The sequence below is a fragment of the Entelurus aequoreus genome, linkage group LG02 (genome assembly GCF_033978785.1).
Source record: "Entelurus aequoreus isolate RoL-2023_Sb linkage group LG02, RoL_Eaeq_v1.1, whole genome shotgun sequence".
NCBI classification, from domain to species: Eukaryota; Metazoa; Chordata; class Actinopteri; order Syngnathiformes; family Syngnathidae; genus Entelurus; species Entelurus aequoreus.
In genome coordinates, this window is record NC_084732.1 from 78,616,161 (window position 1) to 78,639,181 (window position 23,021).

At 40.9% G+C, this 23,021-nt stretch overlaps 1 protein-coding gene across 1 annotated transcript in view; it reads right to left on the reverse strand.

Annotated features, from left to right (window-relative positions):
* luzp2 (leucine zipper protein 2) overlaps nt 1-16,627 on the reverse strand; it is a 450,776-nt gene extending 434,149 nt beyond the window's left edge. Inside the window, exon 1 of the mRNA XM_062033084.1 lies at nt 16,345-16,627. Within this exon, the coding sequence (XP_061889068.1) occupies nt 16,345-16,406 (62 nt within the window). The 5' untranslated portion in view covers nt 16,407-16,627. The remainder of the gene's footprint in view (nt 1-16,344) is intronic.
* Between the last annotated feature and the right edge of the window lie 6,394 nt (nt 16,628-23,021).

Sequence of the window (23,021 nt, forward strand, 5' to 3'; positions counted from 1 at the left end):
AGGCACTTTACCTCCTCTGAGTCATTATCCCTTCTAACTCTTTGCGGTCCATCATGGTATAGATTTATATTGTCATCTCCTCTTGATCACTGCTTAGGCCTCTTTTCACCTGCTCCAAACTCAATCTGGAGTCAGTTTTTTCAAAGGGACATTTTTTTTATTTATAACGATGCCCATCTCCAGCCATCCATCTTCTTCCGCTTATTCAAGGTTTGGTTGCGGGGGCGGCAGCCTAAGTAGAGAACCCCAGACTTACCTCCCGCTAACTGTTTTAATGACATTCAGACTTTACTTAAATCAATAACGGAGCAGCATCTCCAACCACATGCCGTGAAAAACCGTCCGACCGGAACTCTAATACCTAAAGTTCCTTGGGTGAATAATGTAAACTCACTACACCGGCATGTTTTAGCGCTTTCATGGATATAAGTAAGAACTTTACACTACTTTATCCTCTTAAGACCCAAGCTGATTGTTTACATTATTTTTTTATTTCTCTTTGCTATTTGGGCTTATTGGACCCTAATTACAAACCCCGTTTCCATATTAGTTGGGAAATTGTGTTGGATGTAAATATAAACGCAATACAATGATTTGCAAATCAAAAGTTGAAAAGCCAGCATCTGTGATGGTATGGGGTTGTATTAGTGCCCAAGACATGGGTATTTTACACATCTGTGAAGGCACCATTAATGCTGAAAGGTACATACAGGTTTTGGAGCAACATATGTTGCCATCCAAGCAACGTTACCATGGACGCCCCTGCTTATTTCAGCAAGACAATGCCAAGCCACGTGTTACATCAACGTGGCTTCATAGTAAAAGAGTGCGGGTACTAGACTGGCCTGCCTGTAGTCCAGACCTGTCTCCCATTGAAAATGTGTGGCGCATTATGAAGCCTAAAATACCACAACGAAGACCCCCGGACTGTTGAACAACTTAAGCTGTACATCAAGCAACAATGAGAAAGAATTCCACCTGAGAAGCTTAAAAAATGTGTCTCCTCAGTTCCCAAACGTTTACTGAGTGTTGTTAAAAGGAAAGGCCATGTAACACAGTGGTGAACATGCCCTTTCCCAACTACTTTGGCACGTGTTGCAGCCATGAAATTCTAAGTTAATTATTATTTGCAAAAAAAAAATAAAGTTTATGAGTTTTAACATCAAATATCTTGTCTTTGTAGTGCATTCAACTGAATATGGGTTGAAAAGGATTTGCAAATCATTGTATTCCGTTTATATTTAACACAATTTCCCAACTCATATGGAAACGGGTTTTATAGAATAAAAACAAAAAATCATCTTTTTAGTCCAAACTCAAATGTGTACTTCATGTGTTGTGACATGCTGATTTTAATTTTTACACTTTTTTTTCCAAATTCCATTGTATGTTGTACTCTTCTGACACCACCAAATGGCAGTATAAGTGTCCATATGTCGGCATAAGACCCCAATTCAGTAGTGTACACAATTTTGGAAATAAGAGCTAAAAGGTGCTGTCCACGCATGTGGCCACTAAGGCCTTTAGAGGTTAAATTAGAAAAATGGCAACAGCGGAGGATGAATGTCCCATAACAAGAAGATATAGAAACAGAAGAAGCTTATCGACTATGGTGTCGGCACGGACTACAAAGGTGGATGCGTGCAATTTTTCAGGATTTACGCAGATCCCAAATACAGATCAGCAGGTACCAGATTAAGAAAAGTTCCTTTTGCACAATATTGAGGAACAAAATGTCAGAGATGTCTTACCTTATACACACACCATAATAATACTCGTATGTTTCATGCGCTGACAATCCATCAAGCGGTGTGGCTTCATAGCTTACCAAAGTCATACTAAAACATTTAGATTTTTGAGCGCCGTGTGTAATGTTCTATATTTCCAATGGATCATATAAGTGTTGGTGTTGTTTACTTGAGACCCATCATAGTGTAGGCTGCACTTATCTCTTATGTTTGTCTGCCATCTACTGGTCACACTTACCATTACACCATGTACCAAATAAAATAGCTTCGAGGTCGGTAAACTCAACCAAACGTATTCCACTGTCGATATATGAGGGAACAATAGGATTTTAAGTGCGCCTTATAGTCCGGCAAATACGGTACATTTTTAAATGATGTTCTGTATTTATTCACGTTATATATACTCAATGCACAGATTACAGTGCCTACAATTCCTTATAAATTAACCTTATGAGTATACAATGATTTTATTGCATTTTTAAGGGCAAAAAAAAACCAGGTTGAGTCTACACAGTATTCCATTTGTGGTCGTATTGAGTGCAATTTTGAAGTTTTACATTGTTTATTGTTGTACTTATCATCACGTTCCTCCGCATTTCCTTAATAATGTGCTCTGGAATGCGCTATTGGATGATGTGTGTTATTGTTTGCAAAGCTGACACCTGCCATTAAAGAAATACATCCGCTGGCTTCGTCTTCATCATAAGCGGGTCATAAATCATTCTGGGTCCCAGGGTGAGATGTGCTGTGCTTTACCCTGAAGTAGCATTTTCCGAGCCAAATGTTCACACTTTTAATGACCTTTATACTGTGTATATTTTTTTTCAGTAGCGACAATACTAAGCTTCAAACTGTGACAAAGTTCGTATGCAAAAAAAATATTAAAATGTCTTCAATAACAATTAAATGCAATCATGTACATTTAAAATGTTAGGCACAGCACCCCTACAGACATCATACATGGGACGGTTTAATAAGTATTAGGGTTGTATGGTATACCGGTATTGGTATAGTACCACAATACTAATGAATCATATTCGGTACTATACCGCCTCTAAAAAGTACCAGTCATTTTAAAAAAAAAAGTATATTATGTTTATAAACTCACGAAATACGTTCCTGGACCCATGAGGACTTTGAATATGACCAATGTATGATCCAGTAACGACTTGGTATCGGATTGATACCTAAATTTGTGGTATCATCCAAAACTAATGTAAAGTATCCAAACAACAGAAGCATAAGTGATTATTACATTTTAACAGAAGTGTAGCTATAACATGTTGGAAGAGAAAGTAAGCAGATATTAACAGTAAATGAACAAGTAGATTAATAATCCATTTTCTACCACTTGTCCTTTGTAATGTTGACAAAATAATACAATGAGAAATGACACAATATGTTACTGCATACGTCAGCAGACTAATTAGGAGTCTTTTTTTGCTCACTTACTAATAAAAGACAAGTTGTCTTGTATGTTCACTATTTTATTTAAGGACAAACTTGCAATAATAAACATATGTGTAATGTACCCTAAGATTTTTTTGTTAAAATAAAGCCAATAATGCAATTTTTTGCGGTCCCCTTTATTTAGAAAACATACATATGTTGGTATCGGGACAACACTAGTAAGTATGAATCGTTTTAGTTATACTGTAAAACCTACAAACGTTGCTTGGAGTGATGATAGTATATATATCTGATAGTATATGCCGTATTTCCTTGAATAGCCGCAGGGGCGCTAATTAATTTAAAACCTCCTGTCACTCCGGCGCTTACCAGAAGCCTGCGGGATGGCCAAGCATGCGCTAATTATTTTAAAACCTCTTCTCACTCCGGCGCTTACCTTATCATGAAAAGCACATTTAATAAAAAAAACGTTATCATTGTCTTACCTTCAGGTATAAATGAGTCCATGCCAGCTCCTTTTGAAGAAAAGCATCGATATAGAAGTCTTCCTTATCTTTCTTCAGTTTTAAAAGTCTCTCTGTCTCGATGGAGATCTTCCTTTTAAGTATTACCCCCTGCTTCGATTGAAAGTCCAGTTTAGAAAACTGTTTTATTTTAGATATGTAATCCTCCATGGTAAAAGTCCAAGCAAACAATGGCTGCGGACTCTTGCTGCCGGTTGTCTTCTTCTGCAGCACTCTTCTGCAGTACCAGCAGTTGCAAGAAGGATCACTAGCGCCCTCTACCATAGCGGTATAGCTCGGTTGGTAGAGCGGCCGTGCCAGCAACTTGAGGGTTGCAGGTTCGATCCCCGCTTCCGCCATCCTAGTCACTGCCGTTGTGTCCTTGGGCAAGACACTTTACCCACCTGCTCCCAGTGCCACCCACACTGGTTTGAATGTAACTTAGATATTGGGTTTCACTATGTAAAGCGCTTTGAGTCACTTGAGAAAAAGCGCTATATAAATGTAATTCACTTCACAATTCACTTCACTACCACCAGGAGGCGGGAGTCATTTAATGACTCATATTTGACCCGGCGGAAGTGCCAAGCATGCGCTAATTATTTTGCGAAACGAGTTTGACCCGGCTGTAATTCGAGGCATGCGAATACCATATTCCCGGCGCCAATTCAAGGAAATACGGTATCTGTATCATGAATCAAATTAAGTGGACCCCGACTTAAACAAGTTGAAAAATGTATTCAGGTGTTGCCATTTAGTGGTCAATTGTACGGAATATGTACTTCACTGTGCAATCTACTAATAAAAGTCTCAATCAATCAATCAATGAACGAAGAATCCATATGAGTAGATACGCTATGGACGGCTAGAAGACTGCAAAAAAAAAGGCAGTGCGCGAACTCCTCCAAAAGATGGCGTCATAGCACAAACAATAAATTAGCCGCACCTTCTTATAAGCCGCAGGGTTCAAAGTGTAGGGGAAAAAAGTAGCAGTCTGGAGTCCGGGATTGGCCCCACAAATTCTGTCTGGCAGCAAGTTACTATAAAAATAAGTGATTAAAAATGTATTGATAGCTTGATAGCGCACATATACCGTACTACAAGGTGTCACAGCCGATTCGGTAATGGTCTCCACTCAGTCTGCAATCCCAGGCACAATCTCGCTCTCGCTACGCGATATCCAAAGCAATCAAAACAAACGGATAAGGTGAAGATTGCACCAGGTAGAGCTGCTTCCAAGAAAAGCCTCCCGATGCAAGAGTTATCAAAGACGGTGTCAAGAAAATGTGTCAAATACGTTTCAAGAGAAGCGCTGAAAGAGAATATTTGAACGTGTAAAAAGTAGGGTGTGTTTGATCTGTGCAGATGAAAAAATAAAAAAAAAAGGCCTAATACAGAAGTGGATTCTTACTGTGGTAGCCTCACAACCCTGACCTGAGGGTGGACAGTTATATCTCACGGGGCCGGTGTCAATGCAGCCTTGTGTTCTGCCTAAGTACCCATTGATTTCTGCAACGACACACAAGCCTGCACAATCATTCCGCTGCCGGACCTGCCCACTTAATTCATTAAAATCAAATCCTTTTGATCGCGCTCTCATCGGAGCTGGGGGCGAGCGTCCCTGGTCTGACACAGACCAAAGCTGGCAAATAATTCATGAACATCCACGATGTTGTGACTATAAGAACGGCCCTGTGGAACTCATTTCATATAGGGGCGGCGTGGCGAAGTTGGTAGAGTGGCCGTGCCAGCAATCGGAGGGTTGCTGGTTACTGGGGTTCAATCCCCACCTTCTACCATCCTAGTCATGTCAATCAATCAATCAATCAATGTTTATTTATATAGCCCTAAATCACAAGTGTCTCAAAGGGCTGTACAAGCCACAACGACATCCTCGGTACAGAGCCCACATACGGGCAAGGAAAAACTCACCCCAGTGGGACGTCGGTGAATGACTATGAGAAACCTTGGAGAGGACCGCATATGTGGGTAACCCCCCCCCCCCCCCCCCCTCTAGGGGAGACCGAAAGCAACGGATGTCGAGTGGGTCTGACATAACATTGTGAAAGTCCAGTCCACAGTGGATCCAACACATCAGCGGGAGTCCAGTCCACAGCGGGGCCAACAGGAAACCATCCCGAGCGGAGACGGGTCAGCAGCGCAGAGATGTCCCCAACCGATGCACAGGCTAGTGGTCCACCCGGGGTCCCGACTCTGGACAGCCAGCACTTCATCCATGGCCACCGGACCTATGCAACTCCCCCTCGCAAGGGACAGGGGAGAAGAGGAGAGAAGAAAAGAAACGGCAGATCAACTGGTCTAAAAAAGGGGGGGTCTATTTAAAGGCTAGATTATACAAATGAGTTTTAAGATGGGACTTAAATGCTTCTACTGAGGTAGCATCTCTAACTGTTACCGGGAGGGCATTCCAGAGTACTGGAGCCCGAATAGAAAACGCTCTATAGCCCGCAGACTTTTTATTGGCTCTGGGAATCACTAATAAGCCGGAGTTCTTTGAACGCAGATTTCTTGTCGGGACATATGGTACAATACAATCGGCGAGATAGGCTGGAGCTAAACCGTGTTGTATTTTATACGTAAGTAGTAAAACCTTAAAGTCGCATCTTAAGTGCACAGGAAGCCAGTGCAAGTGAGCCAGTATAGGCGTAATATGATCAAACTTTCTTGTTTTTGTCAAAAGCCTTGCAGCCGCATTTTGTACCAACTGTAATCTTTGTCCGTTGTGTCCTTGGGCAAGACACTTCACCCTTGCTCCTGATGGCTGCTGGTTAGCGCCTTGCACGGCAGCACCCGCCATCAGTGTGTGAATGTGTGTGTGAATGGGTGAATGTGGAAATACTGTCAAAGCGCTTTGAGTACCTTGAAGGTAGAAAAGCGCTATACAAGTATAACCCATTTATCATTTATTTATCATATTTCAGGGCTGCCAGTGTTGTGCAAGCCTTCACAAAATATTCCTCCTACACATTAAAAAATGCTCCTTTTACTATGGAGCCACGCTGTTGCAACACGTGGCTTGGCATTGTCTCGCTGAAATAAGCAGGGGCGTCCATGACAACGTTGCTTGGATGACAACATATGTTGCTCCAAAACCTGTATGTACCTTTCAGCATTAATGGTGCCTTCACAGATGTGTAAGCTACTCATGCCTTGGGCACTAACACACCCCCATACCATCACAGATGCTGGCTTTTCAAATTTGCGCCTAAAACAATCCGGATGGCTCTTTTCCTCTTTGTTCCGGAGGACACGACGTCCACAGTTTCCAAAAACAATTTAAAATGTGGAGTCGTCAGACCACAGAACACTTTTACACTTTGCGTCAGTCCATCTTAGATGAGCTTGGGCCCAGCGAAGTCGGCAGCGTTTCTGGGTGTTGTTGATATTTTGCATAGTAGAGTTTTAACTTGCACTTACAGATGTAGCGACAAACTGTAGTTACTGACAGTGGTTTTCTGAAGGGTTCCTGAGCCCATGTGGTGATATCCTTTACACACTGATATCACTTTTTGATGCAGTACCGCCTGAGGGATCGAAGGTCTGTAATATCATCGTGTTTGATGATATTACAGACCGTTGACGGTAAAATCCCTAAATTCCTTGCAATAGCTGGTTGAGAAATATTGTTCTTAAACAATTTGCGCAGGCATTTGTTGACAAAGTGGTGACCCTCGCCCCATCCTTGTTTGTGAATGACTGAGCATTTCAAAGAAGCTGCTTTTATACCCAATCATAGCACCCACCTGTTCCCAATTTGCCTGTTCACCTGTGGGATGTTCCACATAAGCAACTAATACATCTACCCTTGGGCAGACGCTATAGGGTGCTAAAAGCGGGCACAAATAGACTAAAAAACAGTTTTTACCCAAGAGCCATAGTATTATTAAACAGGTACTGAGTGAGCAGAATGTGTCCGTCATGTCCTCATGTGTCATGTCTTTTTATTTTTTTCGGACTATAATGTGCAATAATGTTATATGTGTATATGTATATATATATATGCATATGTATGGATATGTGCATGTGTGTGGATATATACATATACAGTATATAGATACACTACCGTTCAAAAGTTTGGGGTCACATTGAAATGTCCTTATTTATGAAGGAAAAACACTGTACTTTTCAATGAAGATAACTTTAAACTAGTCTTAACTTTAAAGAAATACACTCTATACATTGCTAATGTGGTAAATGACTATTCTAGCTGCAAATGTTTGGTTTTTGGTGCAATATCTACATAGGTGTATAGAGGCCCATTTCCAGCAACTATCACTCCAGTGTTCTAATGGTACAATGTGTTTGCTCATTGGCTCAGAAGGCCAATTGATGATTAGAAAACCCTTGTGCAATCATGTTCACACATCTGAAAACAGTTTAGCTCGTTACAGAAGCTACAAAACTGACCTTCCTTTGAGCAGATTGAGTTTCTGGAGCATCACATTTGTGGGGTCAATTAAACGCTCAAAATGGCCAGAAAAAGAGAACTTTCATCTGAAACTCAACAGTCTATTCTTGTTCTTAGAAATGAAGGCTATTCCACAAAATTGTTTGGGTGACCTCAAACTTTTGAACGGTAGTGTACATATCTTCTTTTTTTATCTTTTTTTACTATTTATATTACTAAATTATTGTGTATGCACCTTGGGGGATCTGCTCCAATTTCGTTGTTCTTTGAACCTGTTCACTGTAATAATGACAATACAACTCTATTCTATTCTATTCTATTCTAAGTGTTTGATGAGCATTCCTCAACGTTCTCAGTCTTTTTTGCCACTTGTGCCAGCTTTTTTGAAACATGTTGCAGGCATCAAATTCCAAATGAGCTAATATTTGCAAAAAAAATTACGTTTTCCAGTTCGAACATTAAGGTTGAAAAGGATTTGCAAATCATTGTGTTCTGTTTTTATTTACGATTTACACAACGTGCCGACTTCATTGGTTTTGGGTTTTGTAAAATGTTAGGCGGAGTTTGGGCTTGCATTTTATTCCATAGTTTCAAATCAGCCTTCACAAAATATTCCTCCTACACATAAAAAAATGCTCCTTTTTTTTGGCAGTAATCCTAGCTCCTTAAGGCAATTGTGCGAGGTCACACATAGGAGTTTGCACTTAACTTACAAAATGGATTCTCTCACGGACCACTGATGTGATGATGGTGAATCAAACAAAGTGAGACGGAGCGTTACCGAGACTCGACAGCACAGGTCACAATTCATTTTCTGCCTGCAGGCCTCACATCCTCTAATGTTCAGCATTACAACTATTATGTCGGAATATGAGCCACAAACAAAGAATTTAGAGTCAAATCCGAAAACAACAGAATTGCCTTTGAAAGTGTTTGAAAAACAGAACAATTAAAAGAAAAATAATCAAGGTAAACTTGAATAATTAGCCGTGCGTATTGTAATTGCTGCATCATAACAACAAGGACCCGTTTCATGGAAATCTAAAAACAGCTGGATGACAGCTGGACTTTTTCTAATTAGTGCTCGCAACAAAGAGTGAATTAGCATATTTGATGGCGGGAATAGACTTAGGCTATGTCTACACTAAGCCGGATAACCCCTTAAACGAATAATTATTTAGCCTAAGCCCCGTTTCGGCCACACTAAACCATCGTTTAAGGTTCCCCTCCTTGGATATTTTTTTACACGAGTGTGGAAGGGGGCGTGGCCTGCTGGCCTGCCGCGGAACGGGGTGTGCCAGGACCGGCCTCGAAGACAGCGACAGGTGCATAGATGGCCTAGGTCAGGGGTGTCCAAAGTGCGGCCCGGGGGCCATTTGCGGCCCGCAGCTAATTGCTTACCGGTCCGCCACACATTCTGGAAATGCTTTTGATTGATTGATTGAAACTTGTTTTAGTAGATTGCACAGTACAGTACATATTCCGTACAATTGACCACTAAATGGTAACACCCGAATACGTTTTTCAACTTGTTTAAGTTTAAGTCCACGTTAATCAATTCATGGTACAAATATATACTATCATCATAATACAGTCATCATACAAGTTCATCATCAGAGTATATACATTGAATTATTTACATTATTTACAATCCGGGGGTGGGATGTGGAGGGGGTTGGGGATGGGGGTTAGGTTGGGTTGCTATCAGCACTTCAGTCATCAACAATTATATCATCTGAGAAACGGACATTGAAACAGTGTAGGTCTGACTTGGTAGGATATGTACAGCGAGCAGCTATTGCAATTTTTTTTAAACATTTAAAAAAGTGGAATGAGGTGAAATCTAACGAGAAAAAGTTGAAATGCTGACACAAAGCTGCTATGCAGGCTGTTTTTTTTTTCTTTTGTCTTTGTTCATTTTTCTTTTTTTGCCATTGCAAAAAAAAAAGACAAAAAAATCAATGTTATAATGAATTATTTTCTAATCTCCAATTACTTCAAAAATGTCACTTTAAAATGTTTTATGTGGAGAAAATATTGCATATATTGTGTGGTTGCCATATAAAAACTTCAAAGTTTTCTTTAAAACAAACAAAATAATAGTTCAAACATAAAATCGACAGATATATCTGAAGTTGATCTCGTAACTTAAGTGTTGAAAGTAAAAAAAACAAAAAACAAATGTATCACTTTATGAGTGGGGCACCTTTTGGATCCCAAATATATTTCATGGGATTTTATTTATCTTTACACTGTGATTACTCAAAAATAATATTGAATTAAAATCAATGGTGTCCTGCATTATTGATCTTTTATGGCTCTAATGACTAAAAATGGCATATTTCAGTTTTACTATAAAAAACCAAGCTGTCTTTGACAAAAAAGGCTTTTTTTTTTTTTTACTTCATATCAACCTGAAGTTGATATAGATTTACTGTAAGCGTTAAATCAAAAAATAAATATATTTTGTTATGGTTTGAAAATGAAAAATATCAAAATGGCCCCGGCATGCTTTAATTTTTCCATGTGCGGCCCTCAGTGGAAAAAGTTTGGACACCCCTGGCCTAGGTGGACATTGTTATCTAATCACCTGTCGCCTTTATTAGCAGCAGCCGTGATGAGACGAGTAGTTGGAGTTGGAGGTGCTGCTGAGCGGACGCAGGACAGAAAGACAGTTTTCTGGAAAGCAAAAGACTTTGCGCTATTATATGAAAATAAAACAGTGTTATACCCGGAATTCCTGGTTCTCCTGGCAGTGTGTGGTGGTCTGAAGAACCCACTAGAGGGCAACCTCTACGACGGGTAAGTGCGCCGTGTATTTCTTGAATATCCGGCTCTTAGCTTTGTATGGACTCATTGATCGTTTACAAACTGAGTTCAGAAAGAATGCGCCACAGTCAGCTATATAACAACCGGAGCTAACCACTGGAAAGATGGAGGCGAGTCATCCAGACATGCCTGTGTTTCTCATTCTTCTACATGTACAGACGCTTGTGGAAATCACACCTGAATACCTTGAGAGAAAGCGATTGCAGCTATTTGGGATACAACACATCTCAGACGGCAAGAGAACTTTTGAATGTCCAGGTCAGCTGTGATTCTACTTACCTAATAACTTTGTCCACTTGTCGAAGGGGAGACAACGAGAATGCGGGCTCCCGTGGATGTGATAAAAAAAAGGTAGCGTGTGCTTTGTATTACCTGGCCGTCGAGGGAAGACTACAAAAAACGGCGAATGCATTTGGACTGGCAGAGCAGACTGTATCATTTATTGTCCGCCATGTATGTCGCGGACTCAACGTCTAGGTCCAGAGTATATTAAGTCACCAAAAACGAATGGACAATGAAGGTGAAGGCAAACGAGTAAAGAGTGTCCTGACCAGATATCTAGATCCCTAGATTGACTGATGTAAAATGTTCTTTATCACATTGTTTACTTTCATATATCCATTAAAGATTTGATGAATTTATGATGGCTCAGGTGTGATTCACTATAATAGGGCCCCACAGCACACTGGATTCCAGTTAGTTGAAATACCACAACACTGGATATTGTTCAGATAAGTTACATTTAATTGAAGAACTTGCACACAAAGCAACACTGGAGGTGACTATGACGTGCGCATTTTCCGTGCATGCGTACTAGGTCGCGTTGCGCCGGCGGACGGAGGGGGGGTCTGGGTATCTAATCACCTGTCGCTCTGTTAAAAGGCAGCAGGAGCTGGAGCGAGAGAGAGAGAGAGAGAGAGAGAGAGAGAGAGAGACCGACAACAAAAGACAATTGCTGAAAAGCACAAGACAGACTTTATTGGAAGAATAAAACAGTGTTATAAACCTGAAACCGGACTCTCCTGTCAATGCCTGGTGGTCTGAGGAACCCCGAGGAGGGCAACCTCCACAGTCTTCAATAAAAAATTAAATGCAATCATGTAAATTAGAAATGTTAGGCAGAGTTTGGGTTCGCAAACTCTCTAATAACTAAAGTTTCATGGGTGAGCTATGTAAACCAGGGGGTGTCCAAAGTCATCAATCAATCAATCAATCAATCAATGTTTATTTATATAGCCCTATATCACAAGTGTCTCAAAGGGCTGCACAAGCCACAACAACATCCTCGGTTCGGAGCCCTCATAAGGGCAAGGAAAAACTCACAACCCAAAGTGCGGCCCGGGGGCCATTTGCGGCACCCAGCTCGGTTTTTATTGGCCTGCGACACATTCTTTAGACAAACTAAACAGGTCCCAAATTAGAACAAAAAAACTATGAAAAATGAAACGGGACCAAATCCCCCCAAAAATGGGACCTGAAAACCAAAAAGGCCGACAACCTGAGCGTCTTACTGTCTTTGATGATTTCCGTGTGTCCTGTCATGATGAAAAAGTGTACACATTTCTTGTAGTGAAGTGAATTACATTTATACAGCGCTTTTCTCTAGTGACTCAAAGCACTTTTACATAGTGAAACCCAATATCTAAGTTACATTTAAACCAGTGTGTGTGGCACTGGGAGCAGGTGGGTAAAGTGTCTTGCCCAAAGACACGACAGCAGTGACTAGGAAATGTTGTTCCAGACCACAGCAAACGTCACCCAGCTTGCAAAAATTGTAATAAATCCATAAGAAGAAGACAGCCTGTCCTTTCCTTTAACTTGGGCACACACATCTATAACTTTGGCAGTTTTAAGCCAGTAATTTCCAGGAGTCATCTAACCCTCTAAGACACTTACTTAATGTGTTGCCTTCATTATAACACTTACATAAGGCTTTTAACTTTTTGCGGCTCCAGACAGATTTATTTTTTGGTCCAATATGGCTCTTTCAACATGTTGGGTTGCCGACCCCTGCCCAAGATTGTTACTAGTTATGTCGACATTGGCATGAACCTGGTCAGAGCATTTCTGATCATGTGGCCCCCTTAGTGGTTGTGGCCCCTAAAAACAAATGCATACAGTGTTCATGTCAGGAGATAATAGACTGTTTGCTATATAGCCAGGGGCTATACATCAATAGAGCCTGGTGTTAGCATTTCATACATCATTAGTTCACCCGTGCTATTGATGTGTGACACAGGGTAATAACTTAGCTCTGCAACAGGGGCAAATAATAAAACCTTATTTGCTTCCTAACAAAAGGTGTATGTCATTCAACTTGACTTGATTTCCCATGAAAATATGAAGACGGGGAAAAAAAAGATTGAGTGTTTAGACCATGGGTGTCAAACTCATTTTAGCTCAGGGGGTTACATAGTGGAAATACTATTCCCAAGTGGGCCGGACTGGTAAAATCATGGTATGATAACTTAAAAATAAAGACAACCTCAGATTTTTTTCTTTGTTTAAAAACAGAACAAGCACAATCAGAAAACATACAAATCATAATGTTTTGGGATTTTTTTTTAACACTTATATGTTACTGTTCATAGTAGTCTTGTTACGAGCGGGGGGTCGCAGCTCGCTGCGAGGTTCATTCCCCCGGGATGCAAACGGACCACTCCGGACAGGACGTGCAGGTAGGAACATCATTTATTTGTAGAACTCAAACAAGTACCAAAAACTGAAAACAAGCCAGAGGAAAAATTTGCCATTCGCACTCGAAGCAAACGCTAACACTTAGCATAGGCAAAAAGACAAGGAATACACACGTAACTGTAGCATAAGCAAACAAAGAAGCCAGGCTGACTGACCGGCAAAGGCAGGCTTAAATAAAGCCTCTGACTAGTGCTCTGGGAACAGGTGAGCGTCCCGAACATCAATCAGAGGCAGGTGAAAATAATAAGTAGCCAAGGTAACTAAACAAACTCAAGGGTGCACAACAACAGGAACTCAGGAAGTCCAAAACTAACAGAAAATAACAAAAACATGATCCGGGCCACGGTTCATGACAAGTCTATCTTGGTGGTTTAGAATTTCCAAATAAATGATGTGATAATGTTCATCGGTCAAATAGGTGTGAGTTTGGCAGAGTTTTGAAATGCTTTCATTGGTGTAAAAAGTTAATCTATCAGAAGATGTAATAAATAGTAATATCAAAATGAAATTACAGGATGTTATTAATGTAATTTACTCATCTTCCTAACATCATGTGGTTTATTCTGTACACACGTAGCATCGTCTACAACAAAACCTGTGAATTTGGACTCATTTCATGAATCGCACATGAAGTTAGAAGGGGGATGGATGTTATTTCAGCATATTTATGTGCGCCCAGATAATGTGTCCCCAGCCATCACTCATCTCAGTGTTTTTCAACCTTTTTGGAGCCAAGGCACATTTTTGTTTATTGAAAAAATGCGGAGGCACACCACCAGCAGAAAACGTTAAAAATGTAAACTAGGTAGTTGATATTGACAGTAAAAAGTCATTGTTGCAATTGTTGGATATGAATTCAAACCATTACCAACCATGCAACACTATAGCTCTTGTCTCAAAGTAATTGTCACGACTTGTCACATCACGCCGTGACTTATTTGGAGTTTCTTGGTATTTCCCTGTGTGTAGTGTCTTGCGCTCTTATTTTGGTGGTTTCTCCTCTTTTGTTGGTATTCTCCTGTAGCAGTTTCATGTCTTCCTTTGAGCGCTAATCCCCGCACCTGCTTTGTTTTAGCAATCAAGACTATTTCAGTTGTGCGGACGCTATCCTTCTTTGTGTGTAAATTGTTGATTGTCATGTCATGTACGGATGTACTTTGTGGACGCCATCTGCTCCACGCGCTGTAAGTCTTTGCTGATGTCCAACATTCTGTTTTTGTTTACTTTGTAGCCAGTCCAGTTTTAGTTCCGTTTTCCATAGCCGTCCCCAAGCTTCAATGCCTTTTTTAGGGGCACTCGCCTTTCGTTTATTTTTGGTTTAAGCATTAGATACGACGTTTACGAAGCAATTAGCTACCTGCCGCCACCTACTGACATGGAAAGATATTACACGGTTACTCTGCCGAGCTCTAGACAGCACCGACACTCAATTTGCAGATTAAAATGACTGGTTTGCATGAAATATTTTTAACCCAATTAGGTGAATTCAGTCCCCGGGACTGCATGGGTTCCCTCCGGGTACTCCGGCTTCCTCCCACCTCCAAAGACATGCACCTGGGGATAGGTTGATTGGCAACACTAAATGGGCCCTAGTGTGTGAATGTGAGTGTGAATGTTGTCTGTCTATCTGTGTTGGCCCTGTGATGAGGTGGCGACTTGTCTAGGGTGTACCCAACCTTCCGCCCGAATGCAGCTGAGATGGGCTCCAGCACCCCCCCCCCCCCCCCCTGCAACCCCGAAAGGGACAAGCGGTAGAAAATGGATGGATGGATAGGTGAAATAACATAATCTCCCACGGCACACCAGACTGGGCACATAGCTCCGCCCCCCTCAAAAGTCAGGGGGGGATACAAAGAATTGCTATTGCGACATCCAGTGGACACGTTTGGAAGAGCAGTTTCTTCCAATCAAAAATCCCAGCTAATTTTTATACTTGGCGCAATCAGGGCCGTACGTTCGACACCCCTGGCTTAGGCACTCAGGGAAAACAATGTTTTTAAATTGCATGAGAAGTATCCTTGGCATCATCAAAGACTAGAGTCCCACCTCACGACTCTCATTAAAGACAACGCTCACAGAGAAGGAGGATTGTATCCATTAATGTATCATCATACATGTATTCATTTCTTAGTCGGTCTCCTTGCCTATCACTCTCCTTCGTGAGGAACGCTTACATCACACACACACACACACACACACACACACACACACACACACACAAAAACACACACACAGCCCCACGTTCTTGGCTTTGCAATCTGCAGGAACCAGTCACCTTATCCCGTCTATTCCTATTGAACTTGTTCTCTGAAGCAGCATGCATGCAGCTAAAGTCCCCAAAAGCAGTGTCCCCCACTACCCCTTACACACACACCAACACACACACACACACCATTCAGCAGGCATCGTGTAATTCAGGGAATTGGACACACAATGGGACAACTGTGTCTTAGCCACCCAGAACTGCGAAAAATAACCCAGTTAAACAGATTATCCCTTCCTTCCCCTCCTTTAAGTCTTTTAGTTCTTCGGAGCAACATGCTGAGTGCGGTGAGTCCCCCGCCAGGACAATTTTAGGCTTCTCCCTCTTGACAGGGCAGAGCTTTTTTTATTTTAAATTTTTTTTTTAAATTTTTTTACATTAGACACCAACCACTGCACTGTACATCCCAGCTTTTATTTGTGTCGGTCTATGGTAAATTGTCTGCAAACATCACCCAGCGCCTACCTGCTGTTGAGACCCAACGCCGGACAGAGAAGCAGCAGGAAAAAAGCTCGGATGAATTTCATAGTTGAATCACACTCTCGTTCCGTCTCCCGTCTCGTAAGCTTTTAGCCTTTCCCCCTGCGTCTCTCTCCTCACTCTCTTGGTCTCTCAGTGGATGCTTGGGGATTTTTAGTGCACTCTCTCTCTCCCTCTCTCTCTGTCACACACACACATAAAGACACATGCGGAGAGGCGGACAAATGCAACACAGTGGCTTTGCAAGAGGGAGGATCTCCGGCTTTAAATAACACACACACCGACACGGACCGGCTTGCTAATGCAAAAAAAAAAAAAAAGGAGCGGGTGGGGCTCGGGATCCAGAAAAGCCAGATCTGAGGGAAGATGTGATGTCAGCGCCGCACCGGCTTTGTTATTGGCGAGCGGTTGTCGATGCCATTGTGTGGCTGCCGGTCGCTCCTCCAGCACTAAGGCTCCCCCGTTTCCCCGTCTCTTTAGTACCTGCAATGTGTGGAGGGTGCGGATGCAGCCTGCATAATAACGTGGCCACATTGGACATTGGGGGATTGGCAGCATTGGGGCTGAGAGTTCGAAAGAGAGTGCAATCAGTTAGGTTGAACAGTTTGCTAATGGAGAGTAAAAAATATTGATAGGCAATGCAGTCCTTAAAACATATTCCCAAAAGTATTTGACTCAAACATGAACTTGAAGTGCCGTCCCATTCCTAACCCATAGGGTTCAATATGATGTCGGTCCACCTTTTGCAGCTATTACAGCTTCAACTCTTCTGGGAAAGCTGTCCACAAGGTTGTGGAGTGTGTTTTTTTAGGAATTTTCCACCATTCTTCCAAAAGCGCATTGGTAAGGTCACACACTGATGTTGGTGGAGAAGGCCTGGCTCTCAGTCTCCGTTCTAATTCATCCCAAAGGTGTTGTATCGGGTTCAGGTCTGGACTCTGTGCAGGCCAATCAAGTTCATCCACACCAGACTCTGTCATCCATGTCTTTATGGACCTTGCTTTGCGCACTTGTGCACAGTCATGTTGGAAGAAGAAGGCGCCCGCTCCAAACTGTTCCCACAATGCTGGGAGCAAGGAATTGTCCAACATGTTTTGGTATCCTGGAGCATTCAAAGTTCCTTTCACTGGAACTAAGGGACCAAGCCCAACTCCTGAAAAACAACCCCACACCATAATTCATCCTCCACCAAATTTCACAATGCAGACCGAAATGCACCGTTCTCTATCACGACGTGGTCGCATCTTTATGCGGGGCCGTTCTCCCAGGAATGCAGAACGGACAACTCGGGACAACAGCGTGAGGTAGGAGATGATTTATTAACCATAAATCATAGCCAAACAGAAAACAAACAAAAAGGATGTGTGCCGATTGCACGCGGAAGTTAAGGCAAAAACTTAGCACAAAAAACACAGAAGCAAGAACCAGGAATATCCTAACGTAACAGTTGCATGGAGCAAACAAAGAAGCCAGGACGAGTGACCGGCAAAGGCAGGCTTATATAGTGTCTCTGGTTGGAAACAGGTGAGCGTCCCGAACACATGAGGCAGGTGAAATAATACGTAACCATGGTGACTAAACAAACTCAAGGGTGCACAACAACAGGAACTAAGGGAGTCCAAAACAAACCGAAAACACAAAACATGATCCAGACCACGGATCATGACAGTTCTCCTGGCAACCTCCAAACCCAGACTCGTGCGTCAGATTGCCAGATGGAAAAGTGTGATTCATCACTCCAGAGAAGGCGTCTCCACTGCTCTAGAGTCCAGTGGCGACGTGCTTTACACCACTGCATCCAAGGCTTTGCATTAGACTTGGTGATGTATGGCTTAGATGCAGCTGCTCGGCCATGGAAACCCATTCCATGAAGCTCTCTGCGTACTGTACGTGGGCTAATTGGAAGGTTACATGAAGTTTGGAGCTCTGTAGCAACTGACTGTGCAGAAAGTCGGCGACCTCTTTGCACTATGCACTGACCCTTCTCTGTCAGTTTACGTGGCCGACTGCTTCGTGGCTTTCATTTTCTTATAATAAAGTCGACAGTTGACTTTGGAATATTTAGGAGCGAGGACATTTCACGACTGGATTTGTTGCACAGGTGGCATATTATGACAGTTCCACACTGGAAATCACTGAGCTCCTGAGAGCGGCTCATTCTTTTACAAATGTTTGTAGAAACAGTCTCTATGCCTAAGAGCTTGATTTTATACACCTGATTCTGATCATTTGGATGGGTGGCCAAATACTTTTGGCAATATAGTGTATTACAAGTATCAAGTGGTTGGGACAAAAATCGAAATTTGGTTTAAAGCAGGGGTGTCAAACTCATTTTAGCTCAGGGGCCACATGGAGGAAAATCTATTCCCAAGTGGGCCGTACTGGTAAAATCATGGCACGATAACGTAAAAATAAAGACAACTTCCGATTGTTTTCTTTTTCAAAATTAGAACAAGCACAGTTACATGTTGTGGTTAATAGTATTCTATCGTCACTTGTAGTTATTTATACTTTCTGCATACATGATGTGATCATGTTCATCATAACAAAAGGTGGAATTGAGTCTGGCAGAGTTTTAACATGCTCCCATCGGTGTTAAGATTAAATGAATGTCAAAATCTAATTACAGGATGATAATGTAATTTACTAATTTCCCTCAACTAATGTACATACATCATGTGGTTTATTATGTACACTACCGTTCAAAAGTTTGGGGTCACATTGAAATGTCCTTATTTTTGAAGGAAAAGCACTGTACTTTTCAATGAAGATAACTTTAAACTAGTCTTAACTTTAAAGAAATACACTCTATACATTGCTAATGTGGTAAATGACTATTCTAGCTGCAAATGTCTGGTTTTTGGTGCAATATATACATAGGTGTATAGAGGCCCATTTCCAGCAACTATCACTCCAGTGTTCTAATGGTACAATGTGTTTGCTCATTGGCTCAGAAGGCTAATTGATGATTAGAAAACCCTTGTGCAATCATGTTCACACATCTGAAAACAGTTTAGCTTGATACAGAAACTACAAAACTGACCTTCCTTTGAGCAGATTGAGTTTCTGGAGCATCACATTTGTGGGGTCAATTAAACGCTCAAAATGGCCAGAAAAAGAGAACTTTCATCTGAAACTCGACAGTCTATTCTTGGTCTTAGAAATGAAGGCTATTCCACAAAATTGTTTGGGTGACCCCAAACTTTTGAACGGTAGTGTACATACAGTCGTGGTCAAAAGTTTACATACACTTGTAAAGAACATAATGTCATGGCTGTCTTGAGTTTCCAATAATTTCTACAACTCTTATTTTTTTGTGATAGAGTGATTGGAGCACATACTTATTGGTCACAAAAAAACATTCATGAAGTTTGGTTCTTTTATGAATTTATTATGGGTCTACTGAAAATGTGACCAAATCTGCTGGGTCAAAAGTTAAGGTTAAAGTTAAAGTAGAAACAGAAGAAGTCTGGCGCTTAAAGTCATAGAGAAGTTTCTTCAGTGCAACAATTATGACTAAAGTGGTGAAGTTGCATTTTCATTTGCACTTTAACTTTATTGACAGTTTTTTTAAGAAACCTATATATTATTTTTATTTATTATTAAAAAAGAAAACAAATTGAAGGACACCCTCGGTATAGCCTATCGTAACAACATGACTGCAAATTGTGTGTTATTCCTGCAAAGAGCACTTTAATAGAACTCATTAAATAAATAAATATATTAATCTATATTCCCACGGTTAAATCAAAGAAGGAAATAATTTAAAAACAAATGTGAAGCAGTTTGATAGTGGCACTGCGAGTCTGCACCATAGTGAAGCAATAACCCCAACCAGGGACATTAAAATAAAATCTTCACAGCGAACATTTATCCATGAAAATATGAAACGCCGCTGATGGTGTGTTTGACCGACAAGCAGCGCCAAGGAGATACTTTAGAATTCCCCTCTCCAAGTAAATGCTGTATATTATTTTAACATTGTAGTACATTCTATTGTATTGTGTGTGTTTTTCTTCTTAAAAGGCATGTTACAAATTAAATTGTACTGTTTTTTTGTTTTTTTGTTTTTTAAAGCACATGTTGAATTCATTTTTAGTCATTACAATGGGCGACGTTGTTTTGAAATCAATGTTTTTTGAGATACACTGTATGTATTAATTTTTAGCATCCTTATGGTCAACATTAATTCAGAAAAGTGTTTCATGCTACCATCCATTGAATCAGTGCAAAATAAGTATCAACATAATACATAGGGACAATCATTCATGAGATTTGTATTAAGACAAATCATATCGACAGACCAACAAACAATGCGCACACAAACATGTAACTTTTTGAATTGATTCATTCCTTTCTTTTCAGAATTTGGATGCATCTGTCAATGTTATTTTGGCAGAAGCAAAAGACAAGTTATTATAAACTAACAACGGAAACCACGTCCGTGCCAAGGCTGATATAAAAACAAATATATACTATATTGCTTTGTTGTGTTTGATAGATTTTATCCAGATAGAGTTTTTAACCTCCACAGAGTGTGACATTGTGTATTTTTTGTAGCTCATCAAACACAATAAACACAGGCTCTATTACAAAACAATTTTCATCATTATACCAAAAGATGTTAGCCCATAGACATGAATATACAGGTGGTTATTGGGTTTTAAACAAGTTGTATTGTCTTACACTGTAAATAAATTATACCTACCGTATTTTGCGGACTATAGGTGAGTGGTCTATTTTTGATCTTTTTTCATATATAATGACATTCAGACTTTACTTAAATCAATAACGGAGCAGCATCTCCTCATCCGTGGCTCACTAGTGCAACAACAACGCCCGAAATGTGTCCCGTGAAAAACCCTCCGACCATAACTCTCTAATAATTAAAGTTCCTTGGGTGAATAATGTAAACTCACTACACCGGTATGTTTTAGCGCTTTCATGGCGAGTTTACTGACAGATATAAGTAAGAACTTTATACTACTTCATATTAGAAATGGCAACAGCGGAGGATGAATGTCACATAACAAGAAGATAGAGAAAAAGAAGAAGCTTATCGACTACGGTGTCGGCACGGACTACAAACACGCAATTTTTCAGGACTTATGCAGATCCCAAATACAGATCAGCAGGTGCCAGAAGGTTAAAAAATTTGTTTTTGTATAATATTGCGAAACAAAACGGCAGATAATATGTCTTACCTTATACACACACCATAATAATAGCACAGTACAATCTATCAAGCGGTGCGGCTTCATAGCTTACCAAAGTCGTACTAAAACATGTTGATAGATTTTTGAGCTCCGTGTGTAATGTTGTATATTTTCAATGAAACATATAAAATGTTGGTGTTGTTGAGTCATATTGCAGTCTACACGTATCTCTTATGTTTGACTGCCATCTACTGGTCACACTTATCATTACACCATGTACCAAATAAAATAGCTTTGAGGTGGGTAAGCAAAACCAGAATCATTCTGTACATTAGGTGCACCGGGTTATAAGGCGCACTGTCGAGTTTTGAGGAGAAAAAAAAGATTTTAAGTGCACCTTATAGTCCGGAAAATACGGTAAATGAATCCCAAAAGTAAGTAACTCACATTGTACACAGTTTACAGGAAGGACAAACACAGTGACAAAAACACTGAATATAAATATTAAATGGAATTGTACAAAAAAAAAAAGTTTTTAAATAAAAATGTATTTCCTTTATCCCTGGGGGTTTTTAAGAGGAGGAAGGAGAGAACAAATAAAACAATACTTTAGCCTTCTCCCCATTTAACATACGTCTCAGTGGGATACAGCGAGGATTAAAGTCTTCCAGTCAAAGCACTAGCAGCTGTTCTACCTCACTAACAAAACCACTACCCTGCTTAATTATTATTGTCGCTTTGATAGGAGCAAATTCTTTATACCTAACGATCTTTGTCCTTAATGATAGTCGTGACAGTCGAGCAGTTGAAACCAAATGTGTGGCCGATTGCTTTGGTTGAAAATGACGTCATGTCCGGCTCATTGGTCGAACTAGCGTCTGTTCTCAATGGGTACTATGCGCCATGGAGCCTTTGTCGACGAAAAATGCCCTCTGCTTGTGGTTTTTTTCCGGCTGTACAAACACTATTACAACGTGAAAAGAATAACTGTTTCTTCAAAGGTAGTACGTAGGTGTTTTTATGCAGGAAAATACACTGTAGCACTTTGAGATTGTTTACTCAATATAAAGTGCTTTTTTACAAATAAAATCTATTATTATTATTATTATTATTATTATTATTATTATTATTATTATTACTACTGTTACCCCAGGTGGCCCTTGGCAAAGGCCTAGTACCTGACTGCCCCCTAGCCAGGGATACGGTGAAGACCTCAACGGCGGAAGAAGGCTGCAGCAGAAAAGGGTCCCCAGTCGTCTTGGACTCCATGCCACTGGACCCTGACCCGATTCTGTCAAGGATCGCGTGGTGACTGTCTGTGCACCAGTCTCCCCACGTTAAACTAAGTCACGCACAGGCATCCTCCATAAAGGGATACACCCCTACCAGGAGGATCGTCATACTCGTTCGAGTGACCGCCGATGATGATGATGAGTCAAGGATGGCGGAGGAGTGCAAGATTTTATGAAAAATGACAAAATAGTATCACACACTCCAGTCTAAGCG